Consider the following 20,431-nt stretch of genomic DNA (forward strand, 5'->3'; position numbering starts at 1 on the left):
ACTTTATTTGAGTGTCTGTGCTTTATTATATACTCTGTTATATTCATATCACAATTTCTCAGGGGTTTTACCTAAAACATCAATAAGTAATAAAAATAAATCAAATATAATAAGTCACAACAATGGTTCACCAGTTGGAACATCTGTGTCATAACTAGAAGGTGCTCTGTTTATACTGTACCAGACATTACTGGCTGGGGATTTCCTGTGTGAGTATTTGCATCTTTTCATGTGTGGGACTTTTCTGAAACCTGTAAATCTACCACCCCCTATAAAACATTGAATATGATTAACTTCTACTCCAATAGTTTTCTTTACAAGAATCAGCTTATTGCTATATTGATTGAAAATACTTGAGATAAAGTGTTCACAGACTGGTTAAAGCTGGTTATTCGTATGTGAATTGATGGGCAGTAAAGGAATTTACAGTACAGTCAGTCATGCTGTCATTCTAACAAATAACACATTTCACTTTAACAATCGAGATTTGCATGATGAGTTTCTGCACTGTAAACAGGAGACTAGACTCTCGATGACGCCCCGCGGGAGGTCACGTTGTGAGGCCGTGTCCCGTGACGCCACCGAGAGGCGGGTTATCAACAAGAATCGGTCCGTAACGTTACCGAGGGACAGAGCTCGAGTGTTTTGAATTTGCTAGAAGACACCGACCGGAGGGGGGTAGGGCCTGTGGGTAAGATGGCGGATGTAGGAGACGATGAAACTCGGTCCACTCTCCCTTCGGCATCCCGTAACGGTCCGGTTGTCGTTTCTTCGGCGGGTACCGCGAGTCACAATGCGGCTACGGTCATGTCAGGTCCACGGATAGTGAGGATCGTCAAATCGGAGTCCGGCTACGGTTTCAATGTTCGCGGTCAAGTTAGCGAAGGAGGACAACTCCGGAGCATCAACGGGGAACTGTACGCGCCTCTTCAGCATGTCAGCGCTGTTTTGCCCGGAGGCGCGGCAGACCGAGCTGGGATAGCAAAGGGGGACAGGATCCTGGAGGTGTAAGTCCGCTTCTCTCAGTTAAACCAGAGTTAGCTGTTAGCATTAGCCGTCCCAAGGTATAAGGCGATATCAACAAAACTCACCAGCTAACATTAGTGGTTTACTTAGCTAACTACTTGTCCACTTTACGGACATTTGTAGCAAACTAAAGGTTTGCTACAAAAGCTTCACCACACTAAAACCGCGAATGTAACTAACGTTAGAAAGCTAACCAGCTTACATAAGTGGGACTACAGGCTGTGCATGTTGATTAGCTTCAGCTAGCTAGCGAGCTAGGTAGCTAGTGTCTTGTTTAGCTACTAGCCCTTGGCGCACTGACTGCTTCGGCCACAATTATTTAAATAAAATTTAAAAAACAACCTGGCAGCCTATGCATTGTTATATACACCGTAGCTGGGACATGTATTTTCACCGTCCTAGAAGACAGTGGACAGCAGTGTTGTCACTCAAATTCAACATAATGCGGTGTAGTGTGAGAGGGTACGCGTCTTGTTTTAATGAGAGCTCGTTTGACAGACTAGCTTAATTAGCCATGGTGTTTACATGGTGTAGTGTTATGCGCAGGCTGTTGTTATTATTATAATAATAATAATAATAATATAACACTCTCGGTATGTTGAGTGGTTTAGATATATGTGGCTGGATCCTGGAGACATCTTATTGTAAAGGTTCTTGTTTGGACACACTTGGAAAGGTCAGGCACTGTGACTTCACAATGGTTCAAAGTCCCTTCCAGCCTTTAGGTTTTCTGAGGTGTGTAACAGTCAGTTTAAAGAGGACATCCCAACAGAGCCTTATTTGGTTCATATTTACAGCTATATGTCAGCCTCCATAGTTAAATCTAACTATCATCTTCATAGTAACACTTAGTCCAAACAATAAGTTTAAATGCTGTGAAGCTTACAATGGAATATGTGTTATTAGTTAATATACACATACTACAGTCATGCTCCTTATAAGTCTATAACTATATTTGGTCTTGCGAAATCCTTAATGTGATGATTTAAGAAGTGAAAACATGTACATGTGATACTTGGCCTCTGGATAAGGCAGAAGAGAAACAGAAAACAAGAACATTTGTCTCAATCTGTTTGCTGAGGCATCAAAAAGGTTTTACCCAGCCTGTTCTTTCTCCATTTTATCTGGTAAAACTCTCTCTGGTCATATGACAGGAGCAGTACTTATCATGTGACTTATTAACCAGTATGAGTGTTTTGCAAAAATGAAAAAAGGATCGTCTAGTAAAGTATGCCAGCAAATTTCATGCACTAAGAATGAGAACGGTTTGCTTCATTTGTGATAACCTGTTAATTTGGCCTTGAGTATAATTTATCATTTATGTAGAACACCAGATATTTTCTTAGTCAGCTTAGAAAAACTGAATAAAAAATGAATTTACTGTAGTCCTATATTTACAGCAAAAATAGAGTTCTGTAAGGCTTGATCTTAGTGATAAGCAAATATGTGAACATTGACAAATTATATGACAAGTAGTCCCTGGGCACAAGCATGTAAAAAGTCCTAACTCTTTAGGAGTAAGAATCACGCATTGTGCAACCACATGATTTGTAGTCTACTTGTGTCGTCTCACAGTTAATTTGCATCCGTTTTTAGTCTGTTAGTGTCCATTTTTGCAGTGATTTAACACGTATTTTTTCTAGCACCTATCTTTTCTTTTTTTCCTTTGTTATGGCTTTTAGTAGTTGTTTTGTGCTCATTTGATAGACTTTCCAGCGAAAGATTAACAGTCCCTACATAATTCTCTGCTCTAGGGGTCCCCTTACCCCAAGGACCTTTGGCCTTGTTCCCAGTAGTGCCATTAAGTAATCCATGTATATGAATTAGCTATAAATCACTGAAGCTGCTGCTGCTGCTGCTGATGAAGCTGTAGTTCATATTAATATTTTATTTTTCTATAACCATTTTCATCAGAAATCAATACACGCTCTTGTTAATTTGTTGCAGGATTTTGTTAATGTTTGATTTTTATTTTATTTAATGAGCTAAACATTTCTTTGAAGACTTTTCACTACATTAATAAAGAATGAAAATATTTGATAACAGTATGATTTCAATCCCACTTCAGTGTCAGTGTTGCCTAGTTTCTGTTTTAGCTTAATGCACATTATGTCAATGCTTTTAGTGCTGATCAACTCAGACACCTTTCTGGCAGCAGCTGCCTTGCTTCTGTTTTGTTTAACAAGCATATCAGTGGATCAGAGACCAAAATATCTCCCTTTATTTTCACCTTCTTTGTCATCTCATACTTTTCAATGCAACAACACAGACAAATGCTGTTATGTCAGAAGACCAGCTCACCAAATGTGCCTTATTCTATCATATTAAACAGTTATGCAGTTATGAACTACAGTGGAAACAACATAGCGGAAAGACCAGCGCACGCTCTTTTGTCTGCTCCCTCCTTCTGTATGTTTGTCCTGCTGTTTCTCATATGACGGTTAGCAGAGACAACTGATGCTGGTGCCATCTGGCATTAGCAAAGCCAAGAAAGTAGGTGTCTGACAACACCAAAGAAAAAACAAGAAATTAGAGCTAATCTGGTACTAACCTTACTACACATTATAAATGGACAATGTACAGGAATTGTATATGCAACATTCCTAAATTGGAGTTACACAGATGTGAGATTGTTCCATAGTAGGGACACGCAATCCAACGTGATTAGGTGACATGACTAATCCACAATAAATGCAGTTTCTTTATCAGTCATAAAATTCAGTGTTGCCACTATCAGTTGCATTTATTCAGACACAGCATGCTGACAACTCAGTTTTTAGTGCCACAGCTTGGCCTCAGGTTACCTTATGTAAAACTGATTACTCACTGGATTTTAAATATGGGAAAAGGGGTAGTATGTAGTAAAATCAGTATGTAGAGAGAAGGTGTTTTTTCCACTCAAAAGGGGTTTCAAAAAGTTAATTTTATTTCTCCTCTTTCCTTCTTCTTCTGTCCCTCTCTTGCTCTCGCTTTCCCTCCAGTAACGGAGTGAGCGTAGAAGGTGCCACCCATAAACAGGTAGTGGACCTGATCCGTGCAGGGGAGAAGGAGCTGGTTCTGGCTGTGCTGTCTGTTCCACCTCAGGAGGCTGATGGATTGGAAGGAGAGGACGTCCAACCCAACTATGACTACAGTGACAAGCAGGCTGTTCCCATTTCCATTCCCACTTACAAACATGTAGAGCAGCACTCGGAGAGGTTTGTGGTGAGTGATCAAAAACATAACCTTAACTGTTTATCTTTCTCATAACAGCCTATTTTGGCTGCAATCAAAACTCTCAAATACATGTAGAACCTTTATAGCTATGTAAGTACAAAATGTTTTACTGTGGGAATATCGAGAAGCCCTTGTCATTTTGTCTATATTCTCTAACGCCAGTTTATTTATTGTCCCAACGGCCATAGGTGTACAATGTGTACATGTCAGGTAGACAGCTGTGCTCAAAGCGCTACCGGGAGTTTGCGATCCTGCATCAAAACCTCAAGAGGGAGTTTTCCAACTTCAACTTCCCAAAGCTTCCTGGGAAATGGCCTTTTTCCCTGTCTGAACAGCAGCTGGATGCTCGCCGTAGGGGCTTGGAGGAATATCTTGAGCGAGGTAGGATGATTTGTCAGGGCAGTAATGTATAAGCATGGGCAAAAGCTTAAAGCATTTAGCTGTTTCAAAGCATGGCATTCAACCTATTTAGAACCATCAAAATCTGTAATAGCTGCAAATAAAACAAGTATGGTAGTTAGGATAGAATATAAGTCATGCACTGGCTGTGATCAGCTTTCCTCTGAACACAGAAAATACTGTAAATGAGAGCAGAGGATACAGACAGAATCTTTTTTTTTTCTGTTGTATCTTTGATTCACTTTGACCTCATCTTTTTCTGTAGTTTGCTCTGTACGGGTGATTGGGGAGAGTGACATCATGCAGGAGTTTCTCTCTGAATCAGATGAGGTATGCATCTCCTTGATTGTCCTGTATGTTTTGGAGGTTGTAGCTTCTATTATCTGATCTATGGAATTTACAACTGATCTCATTACGTTTTTTTTCACTGTGCAGAACTATAATGGAGTGACAGATGTAGAACTACGGATAGCCCTGCCAGACAAGACCACCATCTCTGTCAGAGTCCGCAAGAACAGCACCACAGACCAGGTGTACCAGGTAACACCTCATGACATCTGTTGGGATGCTGCTGCTATACAGCTATATTGTATACATTATTGCACCATTGTTTTTACTGTGTTTTTACCTGACTGAGTCTGTAATGCTTTTCCTGTAGGCGTTAGTGATGAAAGTTGGAATGGACAGTATTATGGCGAGCTACTTTGCTCTTTTTGAAGTCATCAACCACTCGTTTGGTAAGAACTCTATGTATTTGTGTTTATGAATGTTTCACAGTGAAACTCTACAGTGCATTACATACTCTCATGTGTTTAATTTAAGAGCCCTCTTAATATCAAGGCTCATATCATCCCACACTTGTGTTGAAATATATTAAGCCTATGGCTATGTGCACAGTTTTAAACATTATGGGCAGGTAATTTGATGCAGGTTAGAATTTAAAAAAAAAAAAAAAAAGACACATCCCCTATATTTCATCCCCGTCTTCATACCTCTTTTTACTTTTTTTGTGTTGCAGTACGGAAGCTGGCACCTAATGAATTTCCCCACAAGCTTTATGTGCAGAACTACACATCAGCAGTGCCGGGGACTTGCTTGGCGCTCCGCAAATGGTTGTTCAGTTTGCAGGAGGAAGAGTTGCTCCGAGACAATCCGCTGGCACTGCACTACTGCTTTCACCAGGTAATAATAACAATTGAATCCCACACTTGCAAGCAGTAACAAGCAGTAGTTTTATTGATATTGATATTATATAAGCCTGAATAGTTAAGCTTGCAATATATGTATTTTTTTTTTTTGGTGAGCAGGGTTAAGAATAAGTCAGTATGTAAAACTTGTTCGTCTGACTTGTTACTGTTCACACCCAGTTACAGGGCAACATTATCATTCATTTAGAATGGTGTTTCTGTCCATTTGGTGAATGTAAGTCCAGAGATCTCTTTTTCAGCTCTGTTTTTTGGTCTCCACCAACTCTTGAGGTACACATCTGGCCCTTTAACTACTAAATGCTCCACTTTGTTCACCAGTTAGTTGCTAACTGTGTCTGCTGGTGCTGACAAAGCAGTGTACAGTGGGCTTTAGAGCTTTTCCACTGAAAACAACTGCCTGTTGTGACTGAAAATAAAGTTATGGGAGCAGTGAGAGTGAACAGTAAATATATGGACCAGACAGTGAAACAATGAGCTGGAACTCATTATAAAGCTTCTTTAGGCTGAGAAAAACTGAACATTCACTTCATTGGTTCAATACTACAAGTGACCCGTCTCACCTTGATTTCACCTTCTCATTTGATACATTAGTACAAAAAAAATCTCAGTTATGAATAGCTGCTCTAAAATGTACACAAGTGTTTATTACTTTTATTGGTTGAACGTGTTATATGAGGCAGGTTGTCTTAACTGTTTTTAATAGATTATTTTTGTTCAGTGAGCCCAAAAGATAAATTGTGTTCTTTTCATCTCACCCAACCCCCCCATCCATCCCTCCTCCTGTCTGTCTAGGCATTGGATGATGTGAAGAAGGGATTCATAAAAACAGAGGACAAATCCTACCAGCTGCAGAAACTGGCAGAGCAGCGCAAGATGGCCACGGTCAGTCCCACAGACCAGTCTTTGTTCATGGGATGACTACACTTTTTGCCTGTTGACCAACACCATCACCAAAATGTTACCAAATGAAAAGGGACAAAAAAGTCAGAAGCCCTTTCACACTTCAGAATACACCCATGTGTGGTATAAACAGAGATAAACCCAGTGGATTTGTATTAATTTTTGTAGAATGTTTACTGAAAATGGCTTTTGTGAGTATGAGAGCTTCTGTGTGTAAATTCACACTACATTTATTGTTATGTAGCCACTCAGCCCAACATTTCTAAGCTTTTGAATAGCACTGTAAAAGCAACTTTTGTTTACATGTACTTCAGTGCTCTGATTATTCCAAATGGTGCAATGTGCCATAAATTATTATGTATTTAGGTGAAAGTAAAGGCTGTGGTTATTGCACAAATTTTATGGCCACTGGGCTTTTAAGAAAAATATGTTTCTTTAATTTGCCTTGACTTGGCTTATTTACACTAACGCTGTAAGTGTGCTCTGTAATATCTTGTTTGTTAGTACCTGAGCCTGTTGCGGACATGTGAGGGCTACAATGAGGTGACATTCCCCCACTGCTCCTGCGACTCCAGAAGGAAAGGACATGTCATCACTGCTATCAGCATCCATCACTTCAAGCTGCATGCTTGCACTGAGGATGGCACACTGGAGGTGCATGTTTGTGCTTGAAAAAGTGTGAAAATACACTGTAACTCAGTAAAACTTTTTAAAACAACATAGGTGTTTACTTTTTAGTAAAAATATTAAGCCACAATGCATTGTTTATTGTGATGATTTTTCCATCAATGTACAATTTTCGCTCTGACTTACATAATAACCTTGATTTATCCTAAATAATTAATTGTTAATCAGACTAATGTTAAGCTGATCATTTATACGTCCATTAAACTTACCTTTTGTCAATTCCCTTTCCCTCAGAATCAGGTAATAGCTTTTGAGTGGGGCGAGATGCAGCGCTGGGATACTGATGAGGAGGGAATGGCGTTCTGTTTCGAGTATGCCAGAGGGGAGAAGAAACCTCGCTGGGTCAAGATCTTCACTCCATATGTGAGTGTATATGCACCTGCACTCCTGCTAAACATGCTTGGCAGGTTTTTTTTTTTTTTTTTTATTGTTGATGTATTTATGTATAAACTTTGTTGGAATTTTCAGTTTCAGAGCACAGACTTTATATAAAGATGGATGATGCGTCTACTCTTCCTACCACTATGCAAAAGTGAAACCTAAATATTTTTGTGGGCTGACATCTTGCTTTTGTGATGCAGTTTGCAACCAGATTGGCACAGAAGTGACCAGTATCAGTAGGTATCTGGCAACCAATCAAAGCCAGATTTATACACAGAGCAGCATGATAATATCTACGTAAATTGACAGAAATCACTGTTGGAGAAAATGTATTCAGATCGTACTTTGAATTTTAGTTTGGCTCATATCCCATCTGTTAACATCAAGAGGGCAGGTTTCATGTGCTGTACTGTAACCAGCCACCAGGGGGTCAGTTGGTTTCCAATGGCTTCACTTAACATAGCTGTTAAGCCATTCATCTTTATAAACTGTCTGTGTTTCATGGTGACAGGTTTTCTAAAGTGAGCAAGTTGTTGTAAGTAATACCTGTGTGATTAATCATTCAACACACTTATATTCAGTGAAACTAAGCAAAGAGCTGATAGAAATCGAATGTTTCTCTGACATTGCAGCCTGGTTGTGGTGTATTGAAAGTCTGAGTAGCAGCTGTTTTTTGCTCTGTTTTTTTTTCTCCTCCCAGTTCAACTACATGCACGAGTGCTTTGAGCGGGTCTTTTGTGAGCTGAAGTGGCGGAAACAGGTAAGGGCCACTCCTTTCCTCTTTCATTCTGGGACGCTCAGGACTAAATGCCAAGTTTGACTTATCACAGTTTTCTTTACAAATACAAAACACTAACATACAACATACAATACAACATATTTTCTTTAAGCTTTGTTTGAAAATTATTAATTTTGTATTTCCTGTGTCACGATTTTTTTCTTTTTTTTTTTTTTCCCTGTCAGGTTGAGGAAGAGGCGTCTGACAAAGACAACAAGAACTGCAGTAACAATGGTAAGCAGCAAGCTTTGTGTTGAGTTTTAGACTAATACAAACCACTAATATTGTTTGTAACAGAGTTGGTAAAACAAAGCACAAACACAGAGAAACTGTATTTTATTTGGGGCAAATCATGCATATGTATTCAGATACTGAGTGGTGCTTTAAATGACTGCACCCATCAAGCACAGCACATTATGCAAAAAAAATCCCTGTCTGGTTAAAACATAAAGGGCAAGGGCATGGAGGGGAATTTAAGTGTGCTACCTTCTTTTATTTCTGTTTTAAGTTCAAAATATGTGTGAATACTACACTAGTTTACAGCTATTTCAGTAGAAAAAGTGCATTCAGAATGTTTATATTATTTTACTACCTCTATGCAGTACCTATGGTATTATAATATTCTCCAGTGCTATCAGATTACTGAAACAAGAAGTATAGTTATGTATTTGTGCATACAGTGAAAATATATTGACACGTGGGTTTGCTGTCTCTAAGAGACAGAGGGAAGTTGATTCAAAACCGTTAGCCCTTTGTGATACAGCAATACAAGTCTCTGGAAGAGCAACTGCAATCTGAGTTGGAGGAACAGAGACAGAAAATGAACAGTTGAAGGCTGAGGAAATCTGAGACCACCAGTTAGAAGGCAAGGGTGTCCCACTGGCACTGTTTCAGTGACACACTGACTTCTGTGTTGTTTTACAGCAGCATTTTCATGTCACGTGACATGCACAAAAAGCCCATCATTCAGACTTGTTCCCTGAACTGTCTCGCTGTGTTGCAGAGTTTCTGCCTCCTCTGGAGACACAGCAGAAGGGATGGCGCCACCTAGGGGGGGAGATTGCAACTTCCTAAAACCGTTGGTCATCACTTGAACTGGAACTGGTCCACTTGCATCATCACAGCCACCCCAGAGAGCGCCCATTAACAAACACAGAACTGAGTGACAGACTGAGGCGATCAATGCCCTGAAAACAAGCTGGAAGTGACCAATTTGGGAAATGAGAATAGTCACATTTAACCAAACCCAGGTATACACACAGCACGAAGAGCAATGAAGGAAAATAACAAAACTCAATTTTCATGTCATTTTCTAAGTGTCCATAGTGTGTTGTTTTCCTCCATGCATTCGCACGATCATGTGGGCAGAATACAAGCAAAGTCTCACCACTGGTTGAGATGTATCACATGCATACAGTGTATGACCAGTCAGGGTTTTTCACAGCTCTGTGGCACCATTTGCACAAAGGGAGCACCTCAATGAAATGCTATGTGACCCTGGAGCTGGAATCTGGGATCGGACTGTGATGATCGTCTCGGTTCGTAGCTGATAGAGGATGATGGAGATGAAAATAAGAAGGAAGGGATACAGAAAAATAAGGGGTTTCACTTTTTCACAGTTGGTGGTAAATAGAAAGCAAAATTGCGCTTACACTGATGGTGGACATTAACACAAAAATTAAGTTTTCTATCTAGAAATCAGAAGTATTCTGTCAGCAAACATTTATGACACAAATGTACCTAACTGAAAACTGATGTGGAGTGGGGGGGATTCATAATTCTGTGTTTAATATCTGATAAAATATAGATTAATATAAGACCTATAATAATTGATCTAACACAGTGAAACACTAACTGAATTCAAGCTGCTCTAACTCATCTCCATTTTTCGTGTTCTGGTTTAACCCACACTACTTCAGGATTATATCCCCCTTAAATGTATTATGGTTATTTTGTCGAGCTTGGAGAGGAGGAGGCTTCCTCATTGTCAGCTCTGTGCAGGGATGACCTCTTTGAACAAAGCAATGTTTTATGTCACGTTCTACACAGGGAATGTGCCTGACATATTAGGAATATAAGAACAGGAGAGAAGAGTTTTTGAGTGTCTGTTGAGCTGCAGTTTTCTGGACAGGCAGCAGAGAGCAGCAGAGTGTCACATAAATTTAGTTGTAGGTTTTGAGCAGAAATAGAAATCTTTTCAGAGCTCCTTAGAGAGTGATCCCTCGGGCTCTGTAACTCACCCGAAAAGTATCACTCCTTTCAAGTCTGTCCGTTAACCGCATCAGGAGGGCAGACGGTGAGAGAGTGTGTGTGTGTGCGTGCGTGTGCGTGTGTGCGTACATGTTGTACTGAGGATGATGTACTGAGATGATACCTGAAGTTATGTAACTCCACCCATGGCCATCAACATACATGACAATGCAGGCAGCTGTCTGCCTTTTACTGCACCTAAATGAATACAGTATTACATGACATGATTTAATGAGCATTTCTTTTTTTTTCTTTTTTTTTTTCACGTAATAGGTATGTTTTTATCTTGTGTAGTTTAAACACACTGCAAGTGTGTCTAGCAGGTTTACATGCCAATTAAAAAAAAAAAAGTATCTGAATATCGATAGTGTGCTGATTTCACCTAATTGCAATGGACTTTTGTTTATCCCACTAAGGGTTGGGGTTTTATGTCAGCTGTTTGATTAGCATTATTCTTATCCTTCACTCACCTTTTCTGGCATCAGTCAAAACCCTTAAACTGAGGGCATTGTTTAATTCTATTATTCACAATGACTTTTACAGCACAAGTTAAAGTTTAAATTTTTTATTATTTTTTTTTGTCGCAGTTGGGATAAGCTTTTGGTTCAATAAAATGCTTAGGTTTAGTCATTATTTGATTTTCAGTCAGTTGCCTTGGAGCATGCTTGTGTATGTGTGTATGTCCTATGTGTTTATCGTTGACATTGCTGATAAGGTTTTAGGCTCTGATTAGACGTGTCTGATGAGCTGTCACTGTGAGAGCCAGAAAATGAAGATGGGGTTTTGTATCTGTGCGACAGCAGAGACACCAGACAGATAAAGACAAATGGGAGGCTTCTCCTATTGTCTAGCTAACATTCACAGCCACTCACGTTTTTTTTTCGTGTCTCTTACACACACATACACACAGTCCTGTCTCCCTGTTGGTCTGCATTTGTAGTTTGACAAAATTGTTAAGTGCAGCGTTGCAGGATTGTTATTTTAGTTGTTGCCTCTGAGGACAAACCTTGGCTATACTGTACACCAGCCTATAGCAATATATACCATGCAGCAGGAGCATGCTCTGTTTAAACATACACACAATAGACAGCTGGATTGAGAAAGAAACTGCAATGTGAAGTATGCTGGATGGTCATTTTGACAGCCAAAGTAATAGCCAATTTGCAGATGGATTGAAACTGTTCAACCATGATGTTTTTTTTTTCTTTATAAAATGTAGAGGGAGAGGCAGGTAGTGGTTGAGTGATTGTGTGTGTTGGCTTGTCTGTCCTCTGCTCCTGCTCTCTCCAGGTTGGTCTCCCATCGTCACAGGGGGGATGCGGTTGCCGTGGCAGCACCACGTTAGCTCAACATGCTCAGTGCAGCCTCGGTTCCTTTTATTCTTGTCTGCCAGCTGACTCTCTTCTCCCAATAATGTATTCAAAGCAGTATTTTTTACTGTTTGATGTTTGTTCTATGTCCCTGTGGCTTGTGCTGCTGTGAATAGGCTTTTAGAAAGCTGCTGTTTTTATAATTTTGTGCTTCAGTTTGTCTTGTCTGCACCACTTGCCCTCAGTTTTAGTGTTCATCACAGGCAGATGTGCATACTGTCAGATGTCAGTTTTGTCCATCAGTGAGATAAATGTCATAGAAACAGTGTTCAGGTGACAGCAGAGAAATTATGGGAATGTTAAGAAGCACGTCTTTGTACGCTTGACCTGTGTTTTTGTTTGTCAGTGTATGCTGTACTGTGGGCCTGTGTTTGTGTTTGAAATGCTGAACAGCTTGGCCTTGTAAGTGAATGATTATTTATGAAATAAGGATAGAATATCACATAGGACTTAAAAGAACAAGAAAAAAGAATGTGTGGATGGTACAACAAACATGGTGGCAGTAGAATAAAAAAATAAGTTGTCCAATTATGGACCAAGTGTAAAGTTAATAGTTTGTGCTCATCACAACCACCACTCAAATCATCACGTAAATGATGCGGTTGTTATAACATAACATTTCTATAACATGGGCCGATTCTGCGTAAAATCTTTTCTCTTTGAATGAATTCTGTGGCATTTTGCGAAGCTCAGACCCATGTTTGAAGTGCCATTTATGAGACGGTTCAATCAGTCCCTCTCTCTTTTTGACAGTGTTGGTTCAGTCAGAGCCGGCGCATTAGCTCATCAGCATCTTTGTGTAGGCTTAATTTTCGTCAACCTCTGGAATGCACCTCCCATTCAAAAGGCATTAGCTAATGCCCTTTCCATTTCAGCTGACGTGTCCTACCCATGTCTAACATGAGGGGTGGATATAAGTGCTGTTAAAAGTGTTAGCCTTTTGTGTAATTAATTTCTGTTTGTTGCTTTTAAAGACAGGGCTTTTCCATAGCAAATATGCAGCGACATTTATTAAAAACACAAGTCTTGTTTGTCTGTCTTTAGCATAATCTGTAAATAGTTGTTTTAAAAGGAAAAAGAATATCCTTTGGACAAAATGCACTCTTGTTTCTCCAAATAAGAACTTTTATTTATTTTCAAAACATTACAAAGATTGGGGAAATGATAGTGTAGAATGTCAGAGCCAACGTCGATCACTATTGTTGTGTGTGGGGAATGGCTGTATGGAGGATTAGCTAACCACACAATGAAACAAGCTGTTTAAAGAGAAGCAGTGTCACATTTACTAAGTGTCTCAAGACATCAATTAGCACCTGATGCAGAACTAGGCTACAGAATGGAGAGTTTTATATCTAAAAAAAAACGAGAGAGAGAGAGAAAAACAGGCAGTTTACTAACCAGTATAAGAAAAAGGAACAAAGCTTTGAAAATGTTGTGTAGAGTAATAAATTGTAACAATATTTTAAATAAAGTTATATATTGGGAAAAATCCTGTTGTTCTGCATTTATTTACTGTTTCTGGACAATAAATGGACTGTGGACAGCTACAATCTGAAATAGCTTCAGGGAGGCATTTCACCAGCTGTTAAATGATAACACTGAGATTGTGTTCATCAATGTATGGATTCTCTTTCTGTGCAATGGGATGAGACTGTCCCCATATAAAGACATAAAGTGATAAAGCAACAGCAATGCTCATCTGGGGCCAATTAACTTCTTGGACAAGTGCACTTAATTAGCTTGTTAAGTTTGAAGTGGTCAAAATGTGGTCATGCTGAAGATATTGCTTTAATGAGTGTTTCTTTTGTGTGCTGCTGAGCAAGGTGATGGCAGAGTCTCATTCACGCGTGTTATTCAGTCTTAAGGTTCACTTTCCACTTTCTCTGGGAGAAATAAGTCCTGTAATTTGTGCATGTGTGGGAGGCATTTATGTAAGTGCAGTTCATAATGGGTTGGTGGAGTAGTAAAAGTTGAGTTCTGATCAGAATTATTTGGTGCAGAATGAAAAGAGTTAAAGGGTTGAAGGTGATTGACAGTGATTTTTGTTTTTCTCAGCACTTTTAACTGCACCGCATTTCCTGCTGCATGTAAAGTGAAGGAGGCTCATCATGACGAAGAGTGGATGTGACAGTTTCCTGGCAAGAAACTTTTCAATATTCCCTTTTAACTAGTAGTTAAAGGACATCTAAGATGAACGGAAGAGTACAGTGTCACTGTTCTTTTAACTAAACAAAAGACCGAACAGATCATAGAAAAACTGGGCTTGAAGGCCTGATTAGTAGATACTACATACTCCTTATTGTAAATGTCATAGTTCTTTGCTGCCCCACGTCTGCAGAAAAGTGAGAGGTGCTATTCAGTACAAAATGGGTCCCATGGCAGGGGGTATAATCACTAATAAAAGGTCCAGAGGCACATTGGTCTGGCAGAAGAATGGGCGAAGTGGCACTTTGATGATCACATTCTGCACAGATTTTTCCATTGTTCACTGTGCAACAGGAGCGACTGTAGTCTGGGGAGGTGTTGGAAACTGAGGTGAAGCATTATTGAAACCAAAAATGCTGGACCTCTTAATGCACTGCCTTGGAACCAAGCCTATAAAATGTGTGCAGTGGCAATGCTGAGGTGAAAAATCTCTTTAGAGCTGTCTCACGTGGCTGCCATATGCTGACTGCAGGATGCCACACTTTGGTTTCCATGTCCAACTCAGAGAGAAGGTAGAAATTACGCTCTCCATACTTTAAGCTACTCCTTATCTGTCAGATTAAACATTATTAATCCTTATTACGTCTCTGTATAGTCTCAGTAGTTGTTTAATTACCTCTAAACCCAAGTACAACACTGTAAAACAACAGATCGGTCTATTAGCCAATTTCTGTTGCACCAGTAATACCCAGGTCAAACTCTGGTGAGATAGAGGTTTAAACTGGGTTAAACATGCATGAAACAAATGAGTTTTGAGACCTCATGTTTACATTTAACTTTTCCTTCAGCAGCATTTCAGTTCACTGTATTCTGGTTTATATAGTCCATTCACTTTTTAACCAGATTTGCTTCTTTTTCACCTAAAGGTGTAGCCATTTTGCGATCTTGTGGCAAAACCTTAAGAATTAGATTGTAATATTTTACTTTATTCACAATTAACAGCCTAAATAAAGTGAGACCAGACAGTTAAGCTGTAAGACCGATCAACAACCACTCAATGAAGCATGTGGCTAAATAGGTAGGATGACAAAGTTAACCCTCTCAAGCTTCACTAAGAATCCCTCTGCTCTGAGCAGTTGACTGATTTTTAACTATTGGATTAATGTCCTCAGACCCACAGAGTGGCTGCTCAGCCAGTGGTCACACCTGAAGCAAGCTGTGTAAAGTCCACTTTATGTCCACTGGTGTTGAGGAAGCAGTGAAAACGTTTGAGAGGCTTTTCAAAGTGACATTTTCAGTTTTACACAGACGAGCTGTGGTGGGCTGTTTCTGCCAGATTTATTCCTTGCGTGTCTGTTGTTTGTCCTTTTGTTTTTCCACCTTGCCAAGCAAAGTCTTTTTATGTCTGTTACTTGTCTGCTTCTTAAAATAGACTTATAAATCTGACATCTTGCATAATGTTAAATAAGAAAAACGTGAATAATTCTGTGTAGTTTTAACAATTTCAAGTCAGGACTCCCAGCACCCTTCATGCCTTTTAAAGTTCTTTTTCTCCATTTTAGTAAATCTATTTGAGTTGCACTGAATTGCGACATTCTGCAGAGAGGGGCAACAAAAAAAACGGTTATAAAAATGACCCCACCGTCTAGCTTTAATATTACTTTGAACTGATCACTGCTACTGAAATACAAAAATATTTACCTCATGATGCATGCCTGCAGTTTGTGTGGCATTCTTCTTTCACCTTTTAAGTCTTCTAGTTACAGGTCCTTGGTGTGATTTAATGTGGCTCTGTAATGGGGAGTGAAATCACATGTCTAAACCAATCAGTGTCTGGATAGTGCAGGGTGCATTATGAGTCCCATCTCACTGTATTTAATCAGGCTGATCCAATACAGGACATTAAAGCATTTACTGTAGAACAGCTCAGCTGTCATGACGTGTTGGCGCTCAGTCTGGTTCTACCAGTTCTCTTACTGTTAAAAAGTAAAACAGACAAGTCTTAGTTCATTATTCACAGTGCAAGTGACATACATAAAACCTCATTGATCCCTTCGGGTTGGAAATCGAATAAAATTCCATAGAATTTATGCCTTTGTCCATGTTTGTTTATTGTGTAGGTTGTATTGTGTGTTCCGCAGCAGAAATTTGTTGAAAGGAGCCTCCTCATCCGTTATTGGAACCTGACTTTGGTATGTTGGATGCATTAGATTCTGGTGTCTTCAACCAGTAAAGTAAGAAATCAAGTATCCTGTACTGCAGAGAGCACCCAGCCACTGTTGACTTACTGTTTAAGAGGCCTGTGTTCCTCAGGGCAAACACCTTGTGTCCACTTAACCTTGTGGCCACAGCAGCTCATGCTGGTTAAACGGTGGCCTGTAAAGTGACTGAATGTGGCTTGGCAGGATTAATCAAGTGTAACGACACATCTGTAGGTAGGCTAGCTGGGAGGAGGGAGCATCAATCACCGTCTGAAGCATCTCTCTCCCTGTCTCACGCTCTCACTCTGCCTTTCATCAGCTGTATCGACCAGCGCTTTGGGCCCTGGGTAATTAAAAGGCATTGATCAGTCTCAGCCGCAAGATGTTGGGATGTGATCGTGCAGTACAGCATGCTGGAACTGTTGGAGAAAACAGGTGTGCTTGCATATGAGTGGGAGTATGAATATGTTTATAAAAATTGCAAATAATTAGTGTGTTGTCCAAATGTTTAATGTACTGTATGCCGTGTTATGTTTTTCGGGCGGTGTGTGTTAGCCTCGTGTGGTGTTTTCCCTGGTGTGTTTGGTCTGTTTTGAAGTGAACTTTGGTTCTTTTTTTGGTTCTTTTGTATGCTTTGCTGTAATTGAATGTTTTTGGCTTACATATCGCCACTCCCTTTACACAGCCATGGAGCCGTACAAGACCATTTACGTTCAGCTGAATTACTCATCTGGTAAAATTTCTAAAGCCTGAGAGAAAGCTCTTGGACAGCATTCTCTTATTAAATGGGAATGGGAGGAGAGAAAAAAAAAAAAAAAAACAACAACAGATTGATTCTGTGCATACACAGACCCCGAGGCTCATCTTCCCCATGGACACACACACTTCACACCCGTTCTCTCTCTCTTCTTTTATTCCATCTGAGCGAATGCAGTAAATCTTAAGTGCTGCTAGATTGCTAGCGCTGCACATTTTTCGACCTCAGAGAGAAAGAGTTAGCCCGTCAAAAGAGGGAACCTTTGCTTAGGCTGAATAAGGACCAGCACCCTACTATAAATATGCCCCTGACACTCCAGCTGAATGACAGTGAAGGCCACACACCAACACACTTAATGAACATATGAAAATATGTCTCAAAATTCTGTTTATTTCTGTAGTACATATTATCCCTCATGGTATGATATATTGCAGTGGCCTTTCATTTGATCTCTGTGACTGAATTATGCTTGTCTGAGCGCCCATCTCCTCTGCCACTGTCACCCATAAATCCAATGAATTACCCAGAATGCCCCCCTTTTCTCCATTAACCCTCCCCTCGTCTTTCTCCCACCCACCCCCTCTTCTTCCTGAACGAGTGATCAATTAAGGCCCTTTCAAACTCTCACTGCATGTCAGCACTTTCTCTCCTCCTCTTCTCCCCTCGCTCTGTCATTTTTTTTTTTCTTCTTTATTTAGGTGTTGGGCCAGCCACTGTCAACATAGAAAGATAGGGCACAGACCAAAGGTGGTAGAAAAAAGAGAGAATCCTTTATTTTCAGGATGAGAAACGCTCTGCACAGATGTGAGTGTTTAGGTGTCAGTATGTGCTGGAAGGAGAACATCCTCCTGCAAACTCCCTGGCAGAAAGTTTGCTTTCCACCCACTAGGAGTCTTGACTTTAGAGAGGAACTGAGAGGGGATGGAATATGAAGAAAGCTGTAGAGATGAGGTGTTTGTACAACTGTCTCCACACTGTGTAGCAGTTCACAGTGAGAGCATGCATGTGTACACCCACTCATGACAAACAATGTACGTCAGGAATGTAGCACACATATTCTATCTTGTTGGATCACTGTATATGTTAATGTATATCTTAAATAAGGCTGCAAATATTCTATTTTTTTTTTCAACTGTCATCAAATCCCCTGAAAATACCCAAAATAATGAGAAATAATTTCTGTGCAGCTACAGTCTGTCCATTATTTGCAAAAACTACTAAAAAAACACAAGTGCACTACATTGTCACATTAGGTGAAGTGTTCCTTCATCACAAAAGTAGGTGCTGTGGTTACAGTCGGTCCCACATACACATTTCTGTTGTTAGAAACACTCACCACAGCAGCAAATGTATTAATCCACAGCTGAAAATAGTCCTCCAAAAATCCACCACTTGTTCCTGTTAGAATGATGTTTGTAAAGAACTGCAGTGGCCAGATATTTTAGGAAATGATGCAGGCTGGATTTTAGAAATGAAACAATATACTTGTAACATATTTTTGAAGATTACCTTCTCAAATACACACAGGGCTGTGTTCCACAAACTGTAGGAAAGCACTGAGAGACAAACATATTCTAGGTTTATTAACAGTATTTTCATTAGATTTGTTGATGAAAATATGAAAAATAAAATGCTACCCTTAGTCTTTAAAGAGTTGCTTGTTTTTGAGCCATTTTGCCTGCTATATTTAGGAAAACCAACTTCTTCATGTCTCTGTTTACAGTTTAAGTGTATGGTTGAATACTGAGCTTTGCTAACTTTGTTTAATTCACAGGTATTGGCCGCTGAAATAAAGGAAAATACACTTTATCCAGGTGTAATACTGAAACATTTGTTTTCACAAATAACATTTTGTTCTGACAAAAAGAAAAATGTGGGCTCTGTAGGCTGGGCACATGTATGCATAACACAGTAAACAAATACTGTCTATTTTCAGAAATACAGAAATATCCCAGAGTTGGAACTACTGTTCCTGACAATCTGTATTTATTATCATTGGTTATGCACCATAGCTGTATCCAAGTGGGAATATTATAAGAAAGAAAATGCGGCAGTATCTTGGAATCAGTGAAACACTGGGAGCCTCAGCAATTACCTGTGCTGGTTGGTACAGGGAAGAGTTGTTAATGGTGCACTTGCAGTCAGATTTCTGTTGCTTCTAGATTCTTTGAATGACTCGTTCTTTTCTTATTTTATTGGGCTGTGTTTGCCATTATTCCCTTATTCACTGATCCCCTTATAGTAGACACTTAGCAGTTTGGGGTGAGCAAGGAATGGATATTTTGTACCCTTAACCAATCAGAGTGTAAATACAAATGTGACATGTTGCACTGTGGGAGTCCTTACAGAAACAGACATCTTACCGTGGGCGTTTTCCAGGACATCATACAGTATAATGTGTTTATCAGCACTATATATTAAAAAGGTAATGATTTTTGACATAGTACTCACAAAAGAAGTAGATGGGAAGTTTGATAGATTTTCCATGTTGATTCTAATTGGCTTATGTATAATACAAGTCATACTTTGACCAAGCCGAACAGCCATCCTTTGAATTTTTTAACATTTCATAGGAGCAGCCACCTGAAGCAGCTGTAAACGCCTGAAGGGATCTGACCATATTAATCTTAGGGCTTTTAAATAGTCTTATCCCTATTTGTGCCTCTTATTTTTTAAAGACCTGGCCTCCCACTGCAGCTATTAAACTTTTAATATGAAATCCAATGAGATTTGTTGGTATATTAGGACTTGTCAGATACAGTTAGGTAACTGCTGCAGGAGTTATTATTGGTTCAGGCCTCCACTGGGGTGCAGCCACTGGCCACTGCGTTGTTGACTGGTTAATTCAGTTTCCTGGTCCTGATAAGTACTGCACAGTTTGCCCGCTGCTGAGGAGCATTTGATCTCTGCTGATTGGTAATCGTCTCAAAGAGATAAGGCCTTGGAAATTTAAAGTGGTGTGTGAGCAGAGAAAAGGCTTCATCTTTGAAAAGCTTATTAGTCTTAAAGATTAACTGAGGTCTTTCAATTTGACAGTCATTAGATGGATGTGATTGAATAATAGATGAGATCCTCTTCTGTTCCTCTCTGCTGCAGCGTTCTTGATCTTCGGT

General features: G+C 39.7%; 1 protein-coding gene across 2 annotated transcripts; it reads left to right on the forward strand.

Annotated features, from left to right (window-relative positions):
- Positions 1 to 583: 583 nt before the first annotated feature.
- snx27a (sorting nexin 27a) lies at positions 584 to 12,077 on the forward strand. Of its 2 annotated transcripts, none has more exons than XM_026299852.1 (13): positions 584 to 1,007; positions 4,008 to 4,230; positions 4,431 to 4,623; positions 4,907 to 4,971; positions 5,077 to 5,181; positions 5,300 to 5,378; positions 5,660 to 5,823; positions 6,642 to 6,731; positions 7,254 to 7,403; positions 7,671 to 7,799; positions 8,518 to 8,577; positions 8,781 to 8,829; positions 9,599 to 12,077. In XM_026299852.1, the coding sequence occupies exons 1-13, from the start codon at positions 697 to 699 to the stop codon at positions 9,667 to 9,669; spliced, it is 1,689 nt and encodes a 562-aa protein (XP_026155637.1). In that variant the 5' UTR covers positions 584 to 696; the 3' UTR covers positions 9,670 to 12,077. The 2 variants fall into 2 exon arrangements, with proteins under 2 accessions (XP_026155637.1, XP_026155638.1); XM_026299853.2 differs by lacking the exon at positions 9,599 to 12,077 and adding an exon at positions 9,359 to 9,582.
- Positions 12,078 to 20,431: the final 8,354 nt, after the last annotated feature.

Source organism: Mastacembelus armatus, chromosome 11, assembly GCF_900324485.2.
Source record: "Mastacembelus armatus chromosome 11, fMasArm1.2, whole genome shotgun sequence".
NCBI classification, from domain to species: domain Eukaryota; kingdom Metazoa; phylum Chordata; class Actinopteri; order Synbranchiformes; family Mastacembelidae; genus Mastacembelus; species Mastacembelus armatus.